Source organism: Lagenorhynchus albirostris, chromosome 2, assembly GCF_949774975.1.
Source record: "Lagenorhynchus albirostris chromosome 2, mLagAlb1.1, whole genome shotgun sequence".
NCBI lineage: Eukaryota > Metazoa > Chordata > Mammalia > Artiodactyla > Delphinidae > Lagenorhynchus > Lagenorhynchus albirostris.
In genome coordinates this window covers 29,252,676-29,275,120 of record NC_083096.1, presented here as the reverse complement: position 1 = coordinate 29,275,120, position 22,445 = coordinate 29,252,676, and the positions used below count along the sequence as shown (strand labels likewise).

Here is a 22,445-nt window from a genome sequence, read left to right as displayed (position 1 = left end):
CTGCAAAGAAATAGATTCTTGGAAAGAAAACCAGCTATGCAAGTGAAGATCTGAAGTAAGGAAGTGAAGTAAGTGACAATCTGACAGGAAGTAAAGGAATTGTAAAAGTGTCTGATATAGAGGATAAAGGAAAGGGATCCAGAGCATTTTAATTTTTAAGTGAGACTTAGTAGAGGAGGTCAGAGTGGAACAAAAAACGTAACATTGTAAGAAACAGCATAAAAATGTTAAAAGGGGAAAAAATTTTTTAAAAAAATCTGGAAAAGATCAAATACAAAGAACAAAAGCAAATTTGAACTTTCTGTGAATGTTTCCTGTTATAGAACAAATTAAGAAAGGGAAGATGGTAGCAGTGCTGTAGTTTGTCAATCTCCGAACCGTCGCATAGCAGCAACTGGATAGCAAAGTCAAAATACTAATGAACAACATTACAACAAATTTAGATGGCATCATATACTTAAATCCTGAAATATAAGTGGGTGAAGACAAGCTACCAAAAGCCACAAGATCACAAAGTGGTACTGGCGTCTATTTGGGAGAAGTAGAGCATGGCAATAGGGCATCTAATGGACCTGAGAACAGAACTTAAATAGAATGATTATTGAAACACATAGCAGGCCAAGTTGCAAACAGCCGTTTGAAACTAGGAGACGCTTTGAGCATTCCAGTGGTGAGTGAGTGCAGGAGACCTACAGTAATGTCTGAAGGAATGAAGCAATGTAGTCCATATGAACTTTTGAAATGATTTGCCATATTTGTCAAGGCTCCACAGAAGAGAAACTGCTGGCTGTAAAACCAAAATTGAGCAGGAGAGTGACAATAGACACAAAGGAAGATAAGGTTAAATACAGTGAAGGGAGGAATTGTTGACCAAGAAGTCTCAGCAGAATGCTGTTTTTGTTTTTGAACACTGAAAACAAAAACAAAAACCACCAACAACAAAACAGCTGAGGTTGAGAAGGTCCCATGACCCATGCCTCCTCAAAGTTAAAGAAAATTATTTTTACTTAAAAAGAAACCACATAGGGCTTCCCTGGTGACACAGTGGTTGAGAGTCCGCCTGCCGATGCAGGGGACATGGGTTCGTGCCCCGGTCCGGGAAGATCCCACATGTCGCGGACTGGCTGGGCCCGTGAGCCATGGCCGCTGAGCCTGCGCATCCGGAGCCTGTGCTCCGCAACGGGAGAGGCCACAACAGTGAGAGGCCCGCGTACCACAAAAAAAAAAAAGAAACCACATAAAAGTTTTTAGATCAATCCCTTACAAAATTGATTTAAAGGAGTCAAGAGCAGAATAACATCTTTACGAATAATGAAAATCTACCAGAAAGGTCCCCAGAGCAGATCAAAACCAGTCTATTTCAAAATGTGCTAGAAGTTATTAAGAAAATAGTGTAGGATATGAAGGAAATTTAGAATTGGAAAAACTCAGAAGAAAAAAAAAAAAGATAAGCTCAGGAAAGGATTAGAAAAAAATTTCGGAAATTAAGGCTAAACTAGAAGGAACACAAGCAAATAAACATACAGATAGATGATGCCTTAAAAGAAATAGGTAAAAATCAAAACAAAATGGAAAAAAAACACTTTAAAAGAGTAGGAAGTGACAGATGTTGAAGATGAGGCAGAAGGTCCAATATAAAGATAATAGGAGTCTCTGAAGAAAAAAAACCCTATTTTCAGAAAACGTTAATTTTTAAAAGATTTGAAACAATATTTTTTAAATGCACTATTATACCCAAGATTATTGATCCCAAACTGCCAACACCAAGACATAAGTGACAACAAGTTACTTTAAAGAAAGGAAAAATCCTCTGGGTAGGCAAGAACAGCAAGTGACATGTAAGAAAAAAAAAAGATGATCATCACACTTTCCACAATTATTCTTTATACATGAAGAAAATGGAGTAACTTGTTAAAGATACTCAAGAGAAAATGTAAGCAAAGGCTTTTATGTTCAACAAAATCAACTTTCAATTATAAAGGGCACAAACTTATCCATCGAACAAGAATTTGGAAAATACTGCTCACTAAGCTCTTCCTGAGGAATCAGAAAATAACTGAAATAGAGAAACAGCACCATAAAGATTGGTGGTGACCATCAAACATAGTGACTTGTACAATTAAAAATTTGGGAGCTAAAGGGCAGAGTATGATATGCAATGGCTGTATGTCCAGATGACACAGGTAGTATAAATACAGAGGAGAGATCATATGCAAAACATTTGGTTTAGCTCGTAGTAGTAGTCTGATATTGTTATTTTAGGACCATTCTGTATATAATGTGGGATAGAATAAATGAATATTTATGGGATATTTTAATTCATCCCCAATTTTCTTGAGAACCAGGATTTTTAATGTCTAGAGAAAGGAGATACAGATAAAATACAGAACAGGTTAATTTTTTTTAATGTAGTTATAAACTTGGGAGTACTGATAGAGACTTATGAATGTATATACACACATACTGTATATATACATGTATATACATATATATATACACACTGAAGAGACCCAGAAAAAAAATCCAGTACCAATGAGCATCCCTATCACTCAACTTGTAGTCTTAAAATACAATTTTTCACCAAAAGAAATGAGAGCTTCTTGGAAAAATAGTCTGGAAAAGAAGTGTAAAAGACAAGCCTGGGATATCTTGTTAAAACAGAGCCTTTACTGACTACTAATGTAATTTCAAAATGATTAAGGAGACACCTGAAGAGGCCCCCACTGTCCAAACATGGGAGAATTTGATCTTGAAAAGATAATTGTTTACTGGAACCCATCATAAGCATTTTTAAAAATTGGTCACCTTCAGAGGATGATAGGATATCAATTCATTATCTTGAATATGGGAAAATAAAAGAAATATCAGGCATTTTCCCTGTCTGTACTGTACCAATGGGTAATAAAACAAGATAAATCTATTTTTACTGTTCTAATAATGAAAAAGATAATATCACCATTTTGCAACCCCCGGTGGATTAATGGATTTAGGCTTTGAGCATCAGCTGCTATTAACATCATAACCAGACATTTTATGTTTCATAATGAAAGAACTCAGCATCCTCTGTAGTCTTGCCAAGGGATTGGAGATGAGTCTGATCATTCCTCTGGATCCAGCTGCCGAAGTGCAGGAAATACAGAGGACAGAGGAACATGTGGGACTGCAACATGAGTGTGCAATTAGCAAAATCCAGTCTGCAAGAAACTACAGGTTAAATGCCCTTGGATTCTCAACAGATAAATTGTAAGGAAGGGGATGGAGAGGAGAATTCCATATTAAAAAAAAGGACAGGGCTTCCCTGGTGGTGCAGTGGTTGAGAGTCCGCTTGTCGATGCAGGAGACACGGGTTCGTGCCCCGGTCCGGGAAAGTCCCACATGCTGCAGAGCGGCTGGGCCCGTGAGCCATGGCCGCTGAGCCTGTGTGTCCGGAGCCTGTGCTCCGCAACGGGACAGGCCACAACAGTGAGAGGCCCGCATATCAAAAAAAAAAAAAAAAAAAAAAAGACACAACTAAACTAGATTATTTAGGGATGCACACTCTGGTGATTAAACAATAGAGAAATATAAAGAAGTGATAACTATAAAATTTAGGGTGGTGGTTACAGGGGGTGGGGTGGTTGGACATTGATATTAAAGCAAAGCACATGGAAGAGATTCTGGGAATTGCTGGCAAAGTTTTAGTTCCTGGGTGGTGTATTTTATGACAGTTTGCTTATAATAACATAACTTACTAGGCTATCCATATCATAAAGTAAAATGTTGGCCTTATAATTTATTAAGCCATTTACTTGTTTTGTGTGGTCTTTCATATTTTCTGTTTTACAGTAATTTTTAATAGTATTAGTATTCCATCAAATTGAAAATGTAATTGATTATAAGATGCATCATTATTTTATGTACCATTGGAAAAAAACTCCATCAACTTTAAGGTACACACTATTCTCAAAAATGTTAAAATGTGTACCTTAGGATATAGGAACGGCAGCAATTCGATGCCACATATCCTGTCCCTCGTGCACAAAATCAAGCAACAATCCTTATTTCCCAAAGTTAACTCTGGGCAATTGGCACCAGACAGCCTCTGATCTTAAAAGACATGAAGCACAGCTGAGGGAAAGGTGAGGTTCAATGCTGAAAAGAAGGGATAAAGTGAAAATAAACTGAGCAGTAGGATTCCCAGTCCCACTTCCCTATGTAGTTCCCATTCTCTCTTTTGGGATTCCAATTGCACATGTTAGACTGCTCAAAATTGTCCCACAGCTATTAGGGCTGTTATGATTACTTTCTACTCTGTTTTTGTATTTCAGTTCGGGTAATTTCTATGAACCCATTTTCTAGTTAACCAACTCTTTCCTTGAGCTTTTTGTTTTTATTTCTAGCATTTCTAACTTACAGTTTCCATTTCTCTACTGACATTCCCCCAATCTGCTAATGCACGTATTATCTGTATTTTACACAAGGCATATTACCTATAGTTATTTTAAATACCTTTTCTGGTATTTCTAATATCTGGGTCATCTCTGAGTCTGGTTCTGTATCTTGTGTCTTGACATTGTTTTCTTTTTCCTTGTTTTGTGTGTGTGTGTGTCTCATATTTTTTGATTGATTTGCATGCCATATGTTGATATAGAACAGTAGTGACTGAAGTAAATGATATGCCTGGAAATGGGCATGCCTCTTCCACTAGGGGTTAGAGTGTGACATTGTAAACTCTCATCAGGAGTTTAACTGGTTTGGGTTTGTTATTGCTATGACAAGTGCACCACTGACTTCAAATTCCTCTAGCGTGGTGCTAGCGTTTTTAGTTTTGTTTGTTTTTCAGTGTTCCTGCTCTATCCTCAGTTTTTAGCCTTCCTCATGCACTTGTGCCTCATAAGGGGTCTATCTCCAACCCCTCACCCCTCTGCAGCAATAGACTGTTGTTGCTTGTTACTTGTTGCTTGTTTAATGACTTGATGCAGGCTGAGGGTAATGTAAAACTATGTCAATTATATTTGACTTTACAATCCATTACAGAAAGTGTTATCCACCTTTGTTTCTCAACCCCCAGCAAGTTCCTGGCAATATGGTCAGCATTCCACATTCTTATTAAATGACTTACGGCTACCAGGCACTGTATATTGTATAGCACCTGAAGTCTCTCTAAACACAATGTCAGTGTTTAACACCTGTTGACTCATGGTTTAGGGGAGGCAGAAGATAACTGAATTCCAGATAGGGATCAGAAGATTTGGTTTATAATTCTGACTTGCCGAAAACTCGAAGTGACCTTGGATAAACCACTGAACCTTTGTTGTGTTCTTTTTTCTCACAGGACAAACATGAAGGGTTGACCTCTAACTCAGAAATTACAACTCCAAAATTCTGTGAACCAAACAGTAAATTCTTTGATTTATGAGTAACTGTTTAAAGACTGTTCCAAAAGCTCCACAAGAGGGCAGCTCCTCCACATTGCTTAAGGTCTGAAGCGAATTCCACATGCTTTTAAGTCTATTTAAAAACTCACCCTCGTATACAATGTTTTACTTTTGTTTCTTTTAATTATACAAGTAGGGCACAAAATATATTGTTATAAAAATTCCAACATTACAGACCAACTTCAAGTCTCTTTTGATTAATACCCCCAATCCTAATCTTCCCTATTGTCCGATTGGTGGGTATTTTTTTCTGAAGCTTTGTTTTCTGTGACTTCCTTTATTTTTAATTTATTTATCTATTTATTTTTATATATCAAGGCCTTTTATTTTTTAAATATCTTTATTGGAGTATAATTGCTTTACAATGTTGTGTTAGTTTCTGCTCTACAACAAAATGTATCAGCTATATGTATACATATATCCCCATATCCCCTCCCTCTTGCGTCTCTCTACCACCCTCCCTATCCCACCCCTCTAGGTGGTCACAAAGCACCGAGCTGATCTCCCTGTGCTATGCAGCAGCTTCCCACTAGCCATCCATTTTACATTTGGTAATGTATATATGTCAATGCTACTCTCTCACTTTGTCTGAGCTTCCCCTTCCCCCTTTGTGTCCTCAAGTCCATTCTTTACATCTGCATCTTTATTCCTGCCCTGCCACTAGGTTCATCAGTGCTGGTTTTTTTAGATTCCATATATGTGTTAGCATACGGTATTTGTTTTTCTCTTTCTGACTGACTTTGCTCTGCATGACAGACTCTAGGTCCATCCACCTCATTACAAATAACTCAGTTTCATTCTTTTTTATGGCTGAGTAATATTCCATTGTATATATGTACCACATCTTCTTTATCCATTCCTCTGTCGATGGACATTTAGGCTGCTTCTGTGTCCTGGCTATTGTAAATAGTGCTGCAATGAACATTGCAGTACATGTATGTTTTTGAATTACGGTTTTCTTAGGGTACATGCCCAGTAGTGGGATTGCTGGGTCTGTGACTTCTTTAAAACATAGTTTCTGAAACTAACTTCTTTTTAATCCACATAGGATTTGAACATCTCTTCCTGTTAATATACATAGATTAGTTTACCACTAATTACTCTCTTTAACTCCATAAAATACATGTCATAATTTACTTATTTCTTAATATTTAGATAATGTTTTCAGTATTTAAACAATGTTGCATCAAATATTTCAATACTGCATTTTGGGGAAAAGTGAAGAAACTCTTGGTTTCATGGTAATTAAGATTTTAAAGCTAATTTATTAAACCAAAAGAAGAATGTTTTAGTAATTTTATTAGCCACAAAGATATATAAAGTCAGTTTACAGAAAAGGGGCTAGAAGAGGGAGAAACACTTGACAGCCTTCCTTGGAAGGTTTACTCCATTTCATGATATAAATCATTCTGGATACCATTCCTATTAGGGTGTTTCACAGGTATATTCTTGTCTTAGATAAGATTAGACCTAGGCAACAAATGGCCCAATTAATGCAGAACAGAGACAAGAAAAGGATGTTCAAGTGTGGCCACTCAGTGAGGGTAGGTTCTGTGTCTTGATTACCCCTATATCTTCTACACTTCGAAGGAAATGTTTGATGGGAATGAGCCAGAGCCATTTATATGTCATGTACACAAGAAAAGTTAAATATACACATGCTTAGTCATATTAATTGGATATGAGTTGTACCTATAGCAAATATTCCCAGAGAAATAGATATATCTTCTTTGGGACCTTTTTAGAATTTGGAACCTGACTGTGCTTGAATGGGGTGTATGAAATGAAGATAGATAAGAGGCAGTTGGGATGAGGGGGATGCTTTCCGTGACCAAAGCTTAGAGAAAGGGATGCACAGAATATGTTTACAGAAAAGTGAAACTAGCTAAACCAGACCATTCTAAAACTGGAGGTTTCTTAGGAGGCCACAGGGCCAATGGCCAGGTGTCTTCAGGAATACATTGCAATAAATAATGAGGTGCAGAAAGCAAGAATTTGCCTAGGATCTTAGAAAAATGGGCTTGCAACTCCCTCCGTGGCTGATTCCATCAAGGCCTGCCACCTTCCCCAATCTGGTTTCCAAATTGTGTTCCAAACCCATATTAGGCTTATTTTCCCCTTTCTACTCTCCTATGTCCAAGGGATGCTTTGATGTCAGAACAGCTTTTTTTCCATAAGACACAAACACCTGCCAAGTTGACTCATGAAAGGAGACCAAGGAATATGACTGGATTTTTGGAGCTGTGGGGCAGGCCTTTAAATCATTTACCCTGACATCCAAAGGACCTGAAGGCAGCCTACTCACCTTTGTTCTGGGATGCCATCTTTTGATTTCTGAAGCGACCATCTATGATGGTGTTTGGGGAGTAAGGAAGAAATAGTCTTCGCATTTGGGGGAATAGAGGGTGCATTCTTCATTTTGATCTGAACTTCAAAGATCTATACAGTGGGGTGACAGGCTGGCCATTTAAGAACTGCTGGGATGAGGAGGCTGCTAGAGAAATGTTTCAGAAAATATTTCCCCTAAGACCACAAGATTTTCTACTCCCAAGTTTTTAATTTAAAATTCCAGAACACATTAGGAGCATGGTTTTTGTGTTGTTCAAATCCCACCAGCTGTGCGATCCAGAGCATGTTATTCTGTTTCTCTGAGCTTCAGTTCTCTTTTTTCAGAAGAAATAATTGAGAAAATATAGGTAGTGTTTAGCAAGCACAGTGTCAAACACAATAAGTGTGCTTCTTCCCTATTCCAATGAAGGATAATGGTGATGATGAAGACATTCGTGATGTTGATAAGCCAAGTCTGTTGTCCAGACTGACCTTGTCTTTTTCATAGACTGTGTTACCCCTCTGATCCTCAGGCTGTTCATCAACCAAATGGTGAAAACATTAATTTATGCTTATTGAGTTGTATGTACAAGCCATTGTTCTAAGTGTTTGCATATATTAACTAATTCATTTGATGCTCACGGTCCCACAAGGTAGATTTTATTTTATTTTACGCACAGGGTAACTGAGGCAGACAAAGAGGTTTATCAATTGGCACAAGGTCATACAGCCAGTAGGTGATAGATCCAGAGTTCAGCCCCAAGTGATATAACTCCCAGAGCACAATTTTCTTGTGGAGTATTAAAATATAAAATTAATAAAGAACATAGGAGTTGCTTGGAATATAATCATTGTGGTGGAAAAAGTAGGGATTATGTTAGACACCTCTCTATAGCTAGGGTCATATGATTAATGTTCATTAATGGAAGGTGAATGAACACTCAATAGGTACCACCTTAAGCACGTTAAGTCCGAGAAGGTGAAGTGTAAGTGTGTCTTTTCCACCTATTTTTCTCATCTGACCTTGTGGAAACAAAGGACTTTGAGATGACAGAATTGCAAGTGTAAAGTAGCATACGCACCTGAATTTCTTCTGGAACAGTGCCAGACGGGGAGCCTCGTACATGTACTGGACTGTAATGTAGGTGAGAATGAACCTTTTTATGTTTAGCTATTAAATTTAGGAGTATATTTCTTACTGCATAGCCTATCCTAACTATAGAACCATTTAATGGTAATGATGATTACTTTTCTCAAATGAAATATGAGTAGCTATGAAAGGAAAATATTATAAAGTTAATATGAAATATGTAGGAGTCTTTCTTCTTGAGCAACGGAAAAGACATTTTGAAAGCCCAGAGATTAAGGGATTGGTTAGATGATATTGGGGGAGATGGGGAGGAAGGGGGAGTTCAAGCAAGGGAACAGAAAATGGTCCCAAGGCAATCATGTCTTTGTGGAAGACTGTCAGACCATAACTGGATTCTAGCACCTCAAGTCATTGCCCCAACTTACTCCACTGGGCCTGTGTAGGGTCAGGGAAGGATGCTGTCCGTGGAGGAGTGGCTCTAGGTTCTGGAGGCCTTCTAAGACACCCTTCTAACTACTGAAGCCAAGTTCCCTCTCCTCCCTCTGGACTAAAGGACTCAGAGTGAGTCCAGCAACTACTGTACTAGTTTCCTAGGCAGGGAAAAGCAAAATTTAAAAAAAAGAGAGAAGTTTTAAAGTAGTTATGTAAAGAGCAGAATAACCTACTTTTCTTTCTGTCCCTCAACAAACCTGGAGAATGTTTGGTCACTTTTCTCTATGTCATCATCATTAGGCTGAAGAATTTTTAATGTCCACTGTCCTGCATGGAATGGAACCAGGGATGACCCGTGAAGATCATGGTACCTTCAGAGACAGTGGAGAAGATCCAAATGGTCCTATTTATTCTCAGAACATAGATGGCTCTGAATAATGCAGAGGGACCACTGTGCTCCTGGATGTGAGGTAAGGAGGTAGTCAGCATCAAATGGGGAAGCTGAATCACTAAAACCATAATTAATGCAGAAAAGAAGCACGATGGTGTGGAACACCCTGGTCTGAGAACAAGGAGAACTGGGTCTGTCTCTGTCCATTTGACCCTAGGCCAGTGAGTCAATTTCCATGGATCTCAGTTTCATCATCTTTTAAATGCAAGATCCTGAGTATGATAAGTGTTCTACACACATTCCTAGACCTACACACATTTACCTAGACCATGTAAAAAATATGACAAAATATGTTGGTAAGCTTCAGAGTATAATATTACTTTGATACACACCTGGATTTTAACTCTGGCTTTATATCTTTTTATCTGGACAAATTACTCAACCGTTCTGGAATACCTATTTCTTACTGTGAAAAATAGCAGCATATTTCAGGGTAAGGTGAATTGATCTTCAACTTACTTCATTACTATACTATTAAAATGTCCTGACACAAGACAGTTTCTATCCATAACTCCTTAGCTCACAGGACCATTTATAGTGACGACCAATGCACTACATTGTAAATCTTAATTTCTTTAGCAAAGACAAATTTTTAAATGTCAGTGAGCGAAGTGACTTTCTTTAACCAGAAGAAGGTGGCTGTTCCATTCCCATTCTCAGAACTGACCTGCTCCTGCCCAGGGAGGGGGAATCTGGAAAAGGGAGGGATGGAGAAGGCTGATGTACACAGCCCTACATAAAAGCCTCCTTTGGGATCCTACAGGCAGTTTGGAAGCAGCTGGAAGAATGAGTTAGGTCCTGGTTGTGAGATTTCTTTTTTTTTAAATCACACACAGACACAGCTGTTGAACAAAATGCAGACTCCACAGAAAAGCCCAAGCCTCAGACCTTTCAAGCAAAGAAAGAGCTCAGGTAAAGTTCTCAGAATAGCTGGGTTTTGGCCCTTGAGACAGGGAGACAAGAAGATACAGGCTTCTGTTCCATGCTGATGTGTTCATTTAATCTTAAATGTTCACAGCAACCAGAAGGGAGGAAGTTGCTGGAATCCTAGTGAAGTTCCCTGGCAAGATCCCGGTAAGACATTGAACTCCTCAGGGGACGCCTGTGATATCCTGTTCTTTGAGAAAGCAAAACCCAGGGAGAGACCTTCAAGTTGGCAGAAGAGTAAGACATGGAGATCACCTTCCTCCCCACAAATACATCAGAAATGCATCCACATGTGGAACAACTCCTACAGAACACCTACTGAACAATGACAGAAGACCTCAGACTTCCCAAAGGCAAGAAACTCCCCACGTACCTGGGTAGGGCAAAAGAAAAAAGAAAAAACAGAGACAAAAGAATAGGGACGGGACCTGCACCAGTGGGAGGGAGCTGTGAAGGAGGAAAGGTTTCCACACACTAGGAAGCCCCTTCACTGGTGGAGATGGGGGGGAAGCTTTGGAGCCATGGAGGAGAGTGCAGCCACAGGGGTGCAGAGGGCAAAGCAGAGATATTCCCGCACAGAGGATCGGTGCCGACCAGCACTCACCAGCCCAAGAGGCTTGTCTGCTCACCCGCCGGGGTGGTCAGGGACTGCAGCTGAGGCTCAGGCTTCAGAAGTCAGATCCCAGGGAGAGGACTGGGGTTGGCGGCGTGAACACAGCCTGAAGGGGGCTAGTGCGCCACAGCTAGCCGGGAGGGAGTCCAGGGAAAAGTCTGGAACTGCCTAAGAAGCAAGAGACCATTGTTTCGGGGTGCGCGGGGAGAGGGGATTCAGAGCACTGCCTAAACGAGCTTCAGAGACAGGCGTGAGCTGCGGCTATCAGCGCGGACCCCAGAGACGGGCATGAAATGCTAAGGCTGCTGCTGCCGCCACCAAGAAGCCTGTGTATGAGCACAGGTCATTTTCCACACCTCCCCTCCCGGGAGCCTGTTCAGCCCGCCACTGCCAGGGTCCCGTGATCCAGGGACAACTTCCCTGGGAGAACAAATGGCGTGCCTCAGGCTATTGCAACGTCATGCAGGCCTCTGCTGCCAGGCTCGCCCCGCATCCGTACCCCTCCCACACCCCCACCTGACTGAGCCAGAGCCCCCAATCAGCAGCTCCTTTAACCCCGTCCTGTCTGAACAAAGAACAGATGCCCTCAGGTGACCTACACCCACAGGCAGGGCCAAATCCAAAGCTGAACCCCAGCAGCTGTGCGAACAAAGAAGAGAAAGGGAAATCTCTCCCAGCAGCCTCAGGAGCAGCAGATTAAATCTCTACAATCAACTTGATGTACCCAGCATCACTGGAATACCTGAATAGACAGCGAATCATCCCAAAATTGAGATGGTGGACTTTGGGAGCAACGATATATATTTTTTCCTTTTCTCTTTTTGTGAGTATGTGTATGCTTCTTTGTGTGGTTTTGTGTGTATAGCTTTGCTTTTACCATTTGTCCTAGGATGCTGTCTGTCTGTTTTTTGGGTTTTTTTAGTATAGTTTTTAGCTCTTCTTATTGTTGGTGGATTTGTTTTTTGGTTTTTAAATACCTTTGTTGGAGTATAATTGCTTTACAATGGTGTGTTAGCTTCTGCTGTATGACAAAGTGAATCAGCTATACATATACATATATCCCCATATCCCTTCCCTTTTGCATCTCCCTTCCTCCCACCCCTCTAGGTGCTCAAAAAGCACCAAGCTGATCTCCCTGTGCTATGTGGCTACTTCCCACTAGCTATCAATTTTACATTTGGTAGGGTATATATGTCCATGCCACTCTCTCACTTTCTCTCAGTTTACCCACCCCCCTCCCTATATCCTCAAGTTCATTCTCTATGTCTGCATCTTTATTCTGGTCCTGTCCCTAGGATCTTCAGAAACTTATTTATTTAGTTTTTAGATTCCATATATATGTGTTACCATACATAATTTGTTTTTCTCTTTCTGGCTTACTTCACTCTGTATGACAGACTCTAGGTCCATCTACCTCACTACAAATAACTCATTTCGTTTCTTTTTATGGCTGAGTAATATTCCATTGTATAATATGTAATATTCCACATATTTATCCATTCATCTGTCAGTGGACACTTAGGTTGCTTCCATGTCCTGGCTATTGTAAATAGAGCTGCAATGAACATTGTGGTACATGACTCTTTAAAATTATGGTTTTCTCAGGGCAAATGCCCAGTAGTGGGATTGCTGGGTCGGATGGTAGTTCTATTTTTAGTTTTTTAAGGAACCTCCCTACTGTTATCCATTGTGGCTGTATCAATTTACATTCCCACCAACAGTGTAAGAGGCTTCCCTTTTTTCCACACCCTCTCCAGCATTTGTTGTTTGTAGATTTTCTGATGATGCCATTCTAACTGGTGTGCGATGATACCTCATTATAATTTTGATTTGCATTTCTCTATTGACTAGTGATGTTGAGCATCCTTTCATGTGCTTTTTGGCAATCTGTATATCTTTTTTGGAGAAATGTCTATTTAGGTCTTCTGCCCATTTTTGGATTGTGTTATTTGTTTTTTTGATATTGAGCTGCATGAGCTGCTTGTAAATTTTGGAGATTAATCCTTTGTCAGTGGCTTCATTTGCAAATATTTTCTCCAATTCTGAGGGTTGTCTTTTCATCTTGTTTATGTTTTCCTTTGCTGTGCAAAAGATTTTAAGTTTCATTAGGTCCCACTTGTTTATTTTTGGTTTTATTTCCATTTTTCTAGGAGGTGGGTCAAAAAGGATCTTGCTATGATTTATGTCATAGAGTAGTCTGCCTATGTTTTCCTCTAAGAGTTTTATAGTATCTGGCCTTACATTCAGGTCTCTAATCCACTTTGAGTTTATTTTTGTGTATGGTGTTAGGGAGTGTTCTAATTTCATTCTTTTACATGTAGCTATCCAATTTTCCGAGCACCACTTATTGCAGAGCCTGTCTTTTCTCCATTGTATATCCTTGCCTCCTTTATCAAAAGTAAGGTGACCATATGTGCACGGGTTTATCTCTAGGCTTCTATCTTGTTCCATTGATCTATATTTCTGTTTTTGTGTCAGTACCATACTGCCTTGATTACTGTAGCTTTGTAGTATAGTCTGAAGTCCAGGAGCATGGTCCTAGAGCTCTGCTTTTCTTTCTCAAGATTGCTTTGGCTATTCAGGATCTTTGGTGTTTCCCTACAAATTGTGAAAGATTTTGTTTGAGTTCTCTGAAGTATGCCATTTGTAGTTTGATAGGAATTGCATTGAATCTATAGATGGTTTTGGGTAGTATAGTCATTTTCACAATGTTGATTCATCCAATCCAAGAACATGGTATATCTCTCCATCTGTCTGTATCATCTTTAATTTCTTTCGTGAGTGTCTTATAGTTTTCTGCATACAAGTCTTTTTTCTCCTTAGGTAGGTTTATTCCTAGGTGTTTTATTCTTTTTGTTGCGGTGGTAAACGGGAGTGTTTCCTTAATTTCTCTTTCACATTTTTCATCATTAGTGTATAAGAATGAAAGAGATTTCGGTGAATTAATTTTGTATCCTACTACTTTACCAAGTTCATTGATTAGCTCTAGTAGTTTTCTGGTAGCATCTCTTTAGGGTTCTCATGTCATCTGCAAACAGTGACAGCTTTACTTCTTCTTTTCCGATTTGGATTCCTTTTATTTCTTTTTATTCTCTGATTACTGTGTCTAAAACTTCCAAAACTATGTTGAATAATAATGGTGAGAATGGACAACGTTGTCTTGACCCTGATCTTAGAGGAAATGCTTTCAGTTTTTTACCATTGAGAATGATGTTGGCTGTGGGTTTGTCATATATGGCCTTTATTATGTTGAGGTAAATTCCCTCTATGCCGACATTCTGGAGGGTTTTTATCATAAATGCGTGTTGAATTTTGTCAAATGCTTTTTCTGCATGCATTGAAATGATCACATGGTTTTTATCCTTCAATTTGTTAATATGGTGTATCACATTGATTGATTTGTATATATTGAAGAATCCTTACATTCCTGGGATACACCCCAGTTGATCATGATGTATGATCCTTTCAGTGTGCTGTTTGATTCTGTTTGCTAGTATTTTGTTGAGTATTTTTGCATCTATGTTCATCAGTGATATTACCCTGTAGTTTTCTTTCTTTGTGTCATCTTTGTCTGGTTTTGGTATCAGGGTAATGGTGGCCTTGTAGAATGAGTTTGGGAATGGTCCTCCCTCTGCTATATTTTGGAAGAGTTTGAGAAGGATAGGTGTTAGCACTTCTTTATGTTTGATCGAATTCACCTGTGAAGTCATCTGGTCATGGGCTTTTGTTTGTTGGAATATTTTTAATCATAGTCTCAATTTTAGTGCTACAGATTGGTCTGTTTATATTTTCTATTTCTTCCTGGTTCAGTCTCAGAAGGTTGTGCTTTTCTAAGAATTTGTCCATTTCTTCCAGGTTGTCCATTGGCATATAGTTGCTGGTAGTAATCTCTCACGATCTTTGGATTTCTGCAGTGTCAGTTGTTATTTCTCCTTTTTCATTTCTAATTCTATTGATTTGAGTCTTCTCCCTTTTATTCTTGATGTGTCTGGCTAGTGGTTTATCAATTTTGTTTATCTTCTCAAAGAACCAGCTTTTGGTGTTATTGATTTTAGCTATTGTTTCCTTCATTTATTTTTCATTTATTTCTGATCTGATCTTTATGATATCTTTCCTTCTGCTAACTTTGTGGGGTTTTTGTTCTTCTTTCTCTAATTGCTTTAGGCGTAAGGTAAGGTTGTTTATTTGAGGTGTTTCTTGTTTCTTGAGGTAGGATTTTATTGGTATAAAATTCCCTCTTAGAACTGCTTTTGCTTCATCCTATGGGTATTGGGTCATTCTGTTTTCATTGTCATTTGTTTCTAGGTATTTTTTGATTTCCTCTTTGATTTCCTCAATGGTCTTTTGGTTATTCAGTAGTGTATTCTTTAACCTCCATGTCTTCGTATTTTTTACAGATTTTTTCCTGTTATTGATATCTAGTCTCATAGCACTCTGGTTGGAAAAGATACTTGATATGGTTTCAATTTTCTTAAATTTACCAAAGGTTGATTTGTGATCAAGAAGATATGATCTATTCTGGAGAATGTTCTATGATCACTGGAGAAGAAAGTGTATCCTCTTGTTTTTGGATGGAATGTCCTGTAGGTATCAATTAAGTCCATCTTGTTTAATGTGTCATTTAAAGCTTGTGTTTCTTTATTTATTTTTATTTTGGATGATCTGTCCATTGGTGAAAGTGGGGTGTTAAAGTCCCCTACTATGATTGGGTTACTGTCGATTTCCCCTTTTATGGCTGTTAGCATTTGCCTTATGTATTGAGGTGCTCCTATGTTGGGTGCATTAATATTTACAATTGTTATATCTTCTTCTTGGATCGATCCCTTGATCATTATGTAGTGTCTTTCTTTGTCTCCTGTAATAGTATTTGTTTTAAAGTCTATTTTGTCTGATATGAGAATTGCTACTCCAGCTTTCTTTTGATTTCCATTTGCATGGAATATCTTCTTCCATCCCCTCACTTTCAGTCTGTATGTGTCCCTAGGTCTAAACTGGGTCTTTTGTAGACAACATATATATGGGTCTTGTTTTTGTATCCATTCAGCCAGTCTATGTCTTTTGGTTGGAGCATTTAATCCATTTACCTTTAAGGTAATTTTTTTTTTTTTTTTTTTTTTTTTTGCAGTACGTGGGCCTGTCACTGCTGTGGCCTCTCCCGTTGCAGAGCACAGGCTCCGGACGCGCAGGCTCAACAGCCATGGTTCACAGGCCCAGCCGCTCTGTGGCATGTGGGATCTTCCTGGACCGGGGCACGAACCCGTGTCCCCTGCATCGGCAGGCAGACTCTCAACCACTGCGCCACCAGGGAAGCCCAAGGTAATTATTGATATGTATTTTCCTATTACCATTTTCTTAATTGTTTTGGGTTTGTTATTGTGGGTCTTTTCCTTCTCTTGTGCTTCCTGCCTAGAGAAGTTCCCTTAGCATTTGTTGTAAAGCTGGTTTGTTGGTGCAGAATTCTCTTAGCTTTTGCTTGTTTGTAAATGTGTTAATTTCTCCATCAAATCTGAATGAGATACTTGCTAGGTAGAGTAATCTTGGTTGTAGGTTTTTCCCTTTCATCACTTTAAATATGTCCTGCCACTCCCTTCTGGCTTGCAGAGTTTTGCTGAAAAATCAGTTGTTAACCTTATGGGGATTCCCTAGTACATTATTTCCTATTTTTCACTTGCTGGTTTTAATAGTTTTTCATTGTATTTAGTTTTTCATAGTTTGATTAATATGTGTCTTGGTGTGTTTCTTCTTGGATTTATCATGTATGGGACTCTCTGCACTTCCTGGACTTGATTGACTCTTTCCTTTCCCATATTAGGGAAGTTTTCAACTATAATTTCTTCAAATATCTTATCAGTCCCTTTCTTTTTCTCTTCTTCTGGGACCCTTATAATTCGAAAGTTGGTGCATTTACTGTTGTTTCTGAGGTCTCTGAGACTGTCCTCAATTCTTTTCATTCTTTTTTCTTTATTCTACTCTACGGTAGTTATTTCCAATATTTTATCTTCCAGGTCACTTATCCATTCTTCTGCCTCCATTATTCTGCTATTGATTCCTTCTAGAGAATTTTTAATTTCATTTATTGTGGTGTTCAACATTGTTTTTTGCTCTTAGTTCTTCTAGGTCCTTGTTAAACGTTTCTTTTATTTTCTCTATTCTATTTCCAAGGTTTTAGATCATCTTTACATCATTATTCTGAGTTCTTTTTCAGTTAGACTGCCTATTTCCTCTTCTTTTGTTTGGTCTGGTGCGTTTTTACCTTGCTCCTTCATCTCCTGTGTGTTTTTCTGTCTTCTCATTTTGCTTAACTTACTGTGTTTGGTGTCTCCTTTTTGCAGGCTGCAGGTTCGTAGTTCCCATTGTTTTTGGTGTCTGCCCCTAGTGGCTAAGGTTGATTCAGTGGATTGTGTAGGCTTCCTGGTGGAGGGGAGTGGTGACTGTTCTGGTAGGTGGGTCTGGGTCCTGTCTTCCTGGTGGGCAGGGCCACATCCACCAGTGTGTTTTGGGGTGTCTGTGAACTTAGGATGATTTTAGGCAACTTCTCTGCTAATGGGTGGGGTTGTATTCATGTCTTGCTAGTTGTTTGGCATAGGGTTTCCAGCATTGTAACTTGCTGGTCATTGAGTGGAGCTGGGGCTTAGCGTTGAGATGGCAGTCTCTGGGTGAGCTTTCGCCATTTGATATTACATGGAGTCGGGAGGTCTCTGCTGGAGCAATGTCCTGAACTTGGCTCTCCCACCTCAGAGGCACAGGCCTGACACCAGGCTGGAGCACGAAGACCCTGTCAGCCACCCAACTCAGAAGAAAAGGGACAAAAAAAGAAAGAAGAAAAAAAAACTAAAATAACATAAAATGAAGTTATTAAAATAAGAAATATAAAAAAATTTTTAAACAGAATGAAAGAAGAGAGCAACCACACCAACAAACAAATCCACCAATGATATCAAGCGCTAAACACTGTATTAAAACAAAAAAAGCGGACAGAAGAACCCTAGGACAAATGGTAAAAGCAAAGCTATACAGACAAAATCACAAGATAAGCACAACTCAATAAACCCACAATTTCCAAATAATCAATGCCAATGTTATAAAATCATGCATGAGTAAAAGATGCATACAAAGTACAATATGGACCAATGGACTGTAATGTTACACAGAGTATAAAAAGTCAATTTATATGGTTTCATATTCTACATTACAACTAACTTTTAAGAAACTACCACTTGTTGAATTTTGGTGTAAAATAAAAGAAGAAAAATTACAATTAAATAAAAATGCTATTATGCTAAAATGCATTTTCCAATTACAAATACATGTGGGGCCAGATTTTCTTCATATAACTCAACCAAAGCAATATTTCATAACAGATCAAACACAGAAGCAGATATAAGAATATTCTTATATCTTATATTATTATAAACACATGAATGGATGCTCAACATCACTAATCATTAGAGAAATGCAAATCAAAACTACAATGAGGTATCACTTCACAGCAGTCAGAATGGCCATCATCAGAAAATCTACAGACAATAAATGCTGGAGAGGGTGTGGAGAAAAGGGAACCGTCTTGCACTGTTGGTGGGAATGTAAATTGATACAGCCACTATGGAGAACAGTATGGAGGTTCCTTAAAAAACTAAAAATAGAACTACCATACGATCCAGCAATCCCACTACTGGGCATATACCCTGAGAAAACCATAATTTTAAAGAGTCATGTACCACAATGTTCATTGCAGCTCTGTTTACAATAGCCAAGACATGGAAGCAACCTAAGTGTCCATTGACAGATGATTGGGTAAAGAAGATGTGGCACCTATATATATATATATATATATATATATACAATGGAATATTACTCAGCCATAAAAAGAAATGAAACTGAGTTATTTGTAGTGAGGTGGATGGACCTAGAGTCTGTCATACAGAGTGAAGTAAGTCAGAAAGAGTATACAAATACCGTATGCTGACACATATATATGGAATCTAAAAAAAAAAGTTTCTGAAGAACCTAGGGGCAAGAAAGGAATAAAGACTCAGATGTAGAAATTGGACTTGAGGACATGGGGAGTGGGAAGGGTAAGCTGGGACGAAGTGAGAGAGTGGCATGGACTTATATATGCTACCAAATGTATAATAGATAGCTGGTCAGAAGCAACCACATAGGACAGGGAGATAAGCTCAGTGCTTTGTGACCACCTAGAAGGGTGGGACAGGGAGGGTGGGAGGGAGATGCAAGAGGGAGGAGATATGGGGATATATGTATATGTATAGCTGATTCACTTTGTTATAGAGCAGAAACTAACACACCATTGTAAAGCAATTATACTTCAAGAAAGATGTTTTAAAGAAAAAGATGTGTTACATATACACAATGGAATATTACACAACCATAAAAAGGAATGAAATTGGGTCATTTATAGAGACTTGGATGTATCTAGAGACTGTCATACAGAGTGAAGTAAGTCAGAAAGAGAAAAGCAAGTATCGTATATTAACGCATATATATGGAACCAGAAAAATGGTACAGATGAATTGGTTTGCAGGGCAGAAATAGAAACACAGATGTAGAAAACAAACGTATGGACACCAATGGGGGAAAGTGGCGGGGGCGGGGGTTGATGGTGGTGTGATGAATTGGGAGATTGGGATTGACATGTATACACTAATATATATAAAATAGATAACTAATAAGAACCTGCTGTATAAAAAAATAAATTAAATAGAATTCAAATCACAAAAAAAGAACCCAGCCAATGACTTCCTTCTCTCTATTCCAAGTTCCTAAGACATAGAGAACTGAGGTGTATTCTTTGGCAGTTTCTTCAGAAGAGATGAAGGTCGAAACTCTTGACAGGTGACAGTGGAGCGCTATCCCAGGGAGAAGCTCTTGCCCTCACTGGACAAGACCAAGTTCCTGGTCACACAGGAGCTGACCATGACCCAGTTCCTCAGTGTCATCCGGTAGGTAACGAAGTGCTCATGGGGGTATGTGCTGTGTGGCCCTGGGCTTTTTGGAACAATGAGAGATGGGATATGGCAGAGAGACAAGGAGAAGGATTTGTGCTTCACCTTTTCTCTTCAACTCTGCCTTTAAAAAGGATGATCTCATGATCAACCAATTTTAAAAAGATGTCCATTACCTTGCTACAACACTAAAATAAGTGAGAGCTCCCAATTTTGATGTACCAGCTATATTTTCTTTTGCTTCAACATTTTAGTGGTACTGTGTTTTAATTTCTGTCTTCAAATTTCTCTAAGAATTTTTCAAAGGAATCTTTGGAAAATGGTCCAAAGCTCTCTGTTTTCAAGATTTTAAAAGCCCAGTGACAGCATTTTACCTCTAAATATTTTCCCCTTTGTGGCAGGGCTTTGGATTATCCAGTGTTGGTTAACCACGTTCTGAAACTATTTCCTCTCCCACCCACAACATAAATTTAGCCCCTCCTAGCTGAGACTGGGGGTGTACTGGCTGTGCCTCTAATGTATGGTCTGAGGGTGGTTAGACAGCGCTAGCCATTACCAACAGATTCAGCTTGCTCTGCTATCAAAACAGTCTAAAGTTTGAGGATGACTGGGCTAGAGTGGGGAGGTGGGGGCATCTTGGTTCGATACGGCCAGACACTAGCCAGACAGAGGTAAGAAAGGCTATGGATCAGGGGTCATTCCCTTCCAGGTTAACTTTTTCCCTTCCTGCCCCCCCCCACACACACACCCTCTTCCGCAACCCAGGAGCCGCATGGTCCTTGGGGCCACTGAATCCTTTTACTTGCTGGTGAACAACAAGAACTTCGGAAGTATGAATGTGACCATGGCAGAGATCTACAGGGACTACAAGGATGAGGATGGCTTCGTGTACATGACCTATGCCTCCCAGATATTTGGCTGCTTGGGGTCAGCAGCCCCCAAGGATGGGAGCAACCTTGGGGGCAGGCCCTGCTATCCTCTATAATACGTATCCTCTAACCAATGCATTCACCAATGCAGGAGACACGGACCTCTTTCTATGTGTGCAGTGATGGTCCAGGGGGCAAGGACGCCCTGCAGTGATCAGCACCAACCGTGACAGTGAGGCAATGCCTTCCCTGTTTGCTTTTTGTGCTCATGCTCTTTGGTGGCTCTTGAGAATTTTGTAAACAGTAAGTCTTTTCTAAGTGGTTAACTTGTGCAATGAGCTGGGGAGGTATTTTAAGCATCTCCTCTGGGGGAAGCCAGGCTAGGGTCCCTTGAGGGATTTGATCTCCCTGTTGTGGGCAGGAGTCACGTGTATGCTCGGGCATGGAGAACCTGAGATGTGTGGATAGTCTCCGTGGAGCTCAATGCAACCAGTGTGAACTGCCTCATGGTGGGGATGGTGGGGGGATGGGCACAGAGGGGAAGTGGTCTTATCTGTGTCATTAAAGAGATTATTGTTATTTCCACAGCATTCACTTGACTCGGTTATTTCCCCTTATATTCTTTTAGTCTGTCTATGCCACACAGATTTATGCCAAAATTGTTACTGCTCAGTTTCAAATAATTTAAATGATTAGTTTTCCTTGCAATAGAATTTTTTAAATAATGAATTGTGTTTAAATCCTTATTATGGGGCTTGGGGCTTATACTGACAGAGTGGAGCCAGCAGCGCCAGGATGGTGCTTCTGGAGAGAGAGCAGTTCCTGACGGAGCTGACCAGGCTCTACCAGAAGCGCCGGTTGTCGGGCAGCGTGTGCATCACCTGAAGAAGTATGATGGTCGAACTAAACCCATTCCAAGGAAGGGTTCTGTGGAGGGCTTTGAGCCCTCAGAAAACAAGTGTCTGTTAAGAGCTACTGATGGGAAAAAGATCAGCACTGTGGTGAGCTCCAAAGAAGTGAATACGTTTCAGATGGCTTGTTCAAACATATTGAGAGATAACATGGATGGGCTGAAAAAGAGCCAGAGTAAGAAGAGCAAAGCAGCGCAGTGAAGGGCACCAGGTTTCCCGCTTTCACCAGCTAACCACTGAATTGCTATTTTTCCTTTGGTTTTTACTTTTGGCCACAAAGCTGGGTTTCTGATTCCCCTACAGTAACTGTTTTCATGTGAGATTAGGGTCATTTTTGGATGGAGGAAGGGCTGTAGTGTTTACAGGGTAGTAACAAGAAGCCAGTTTAATTTAGGTCTGGCTAAGTGGTCTGTGTTGTATGGTTGTATGTTTCTGGATAATAGT

General features: G+C 39.6%; 1 protein-coding gene and 1 pseudogene across 1 annotated transcript; both read left to right on the top strand.

Moving 5' to 3' along the window:
- Positions 1–9,602: 9,602 nt before the first annotated feature.
- Positions 9,603–21,206, top strand: MAP1LC3C (microtubule associated protein 1 light chain 3 gamma). The gene is made up of 5 exons (XM_060142075.1): positions 9,603–9,737; positions 10,555–10,630; positions 10,737–10,792; positions 20,112–20,218; positions 20,987–21,206. Exons 1-5 carry the CDS (start codon positions 9,705–9,707, stop codon positions 21,204–21,206), a joined length of 492 nt encoding a protein of 163 aa, XP_059998058.1. The 5' UTR covers positions 9,603–9,704.
- Positions 21,207–21,860: 654 nt separating this feature from the next.
- LOC132515720 (signal recognition particle 14 kDa protein-like) lies at positions 21,861–22,202 on the top strand (annotated as a pseudogene).
- The last annotated feature ends 243 nt before the right edge of the window (positions 22,203–22,445 follow it).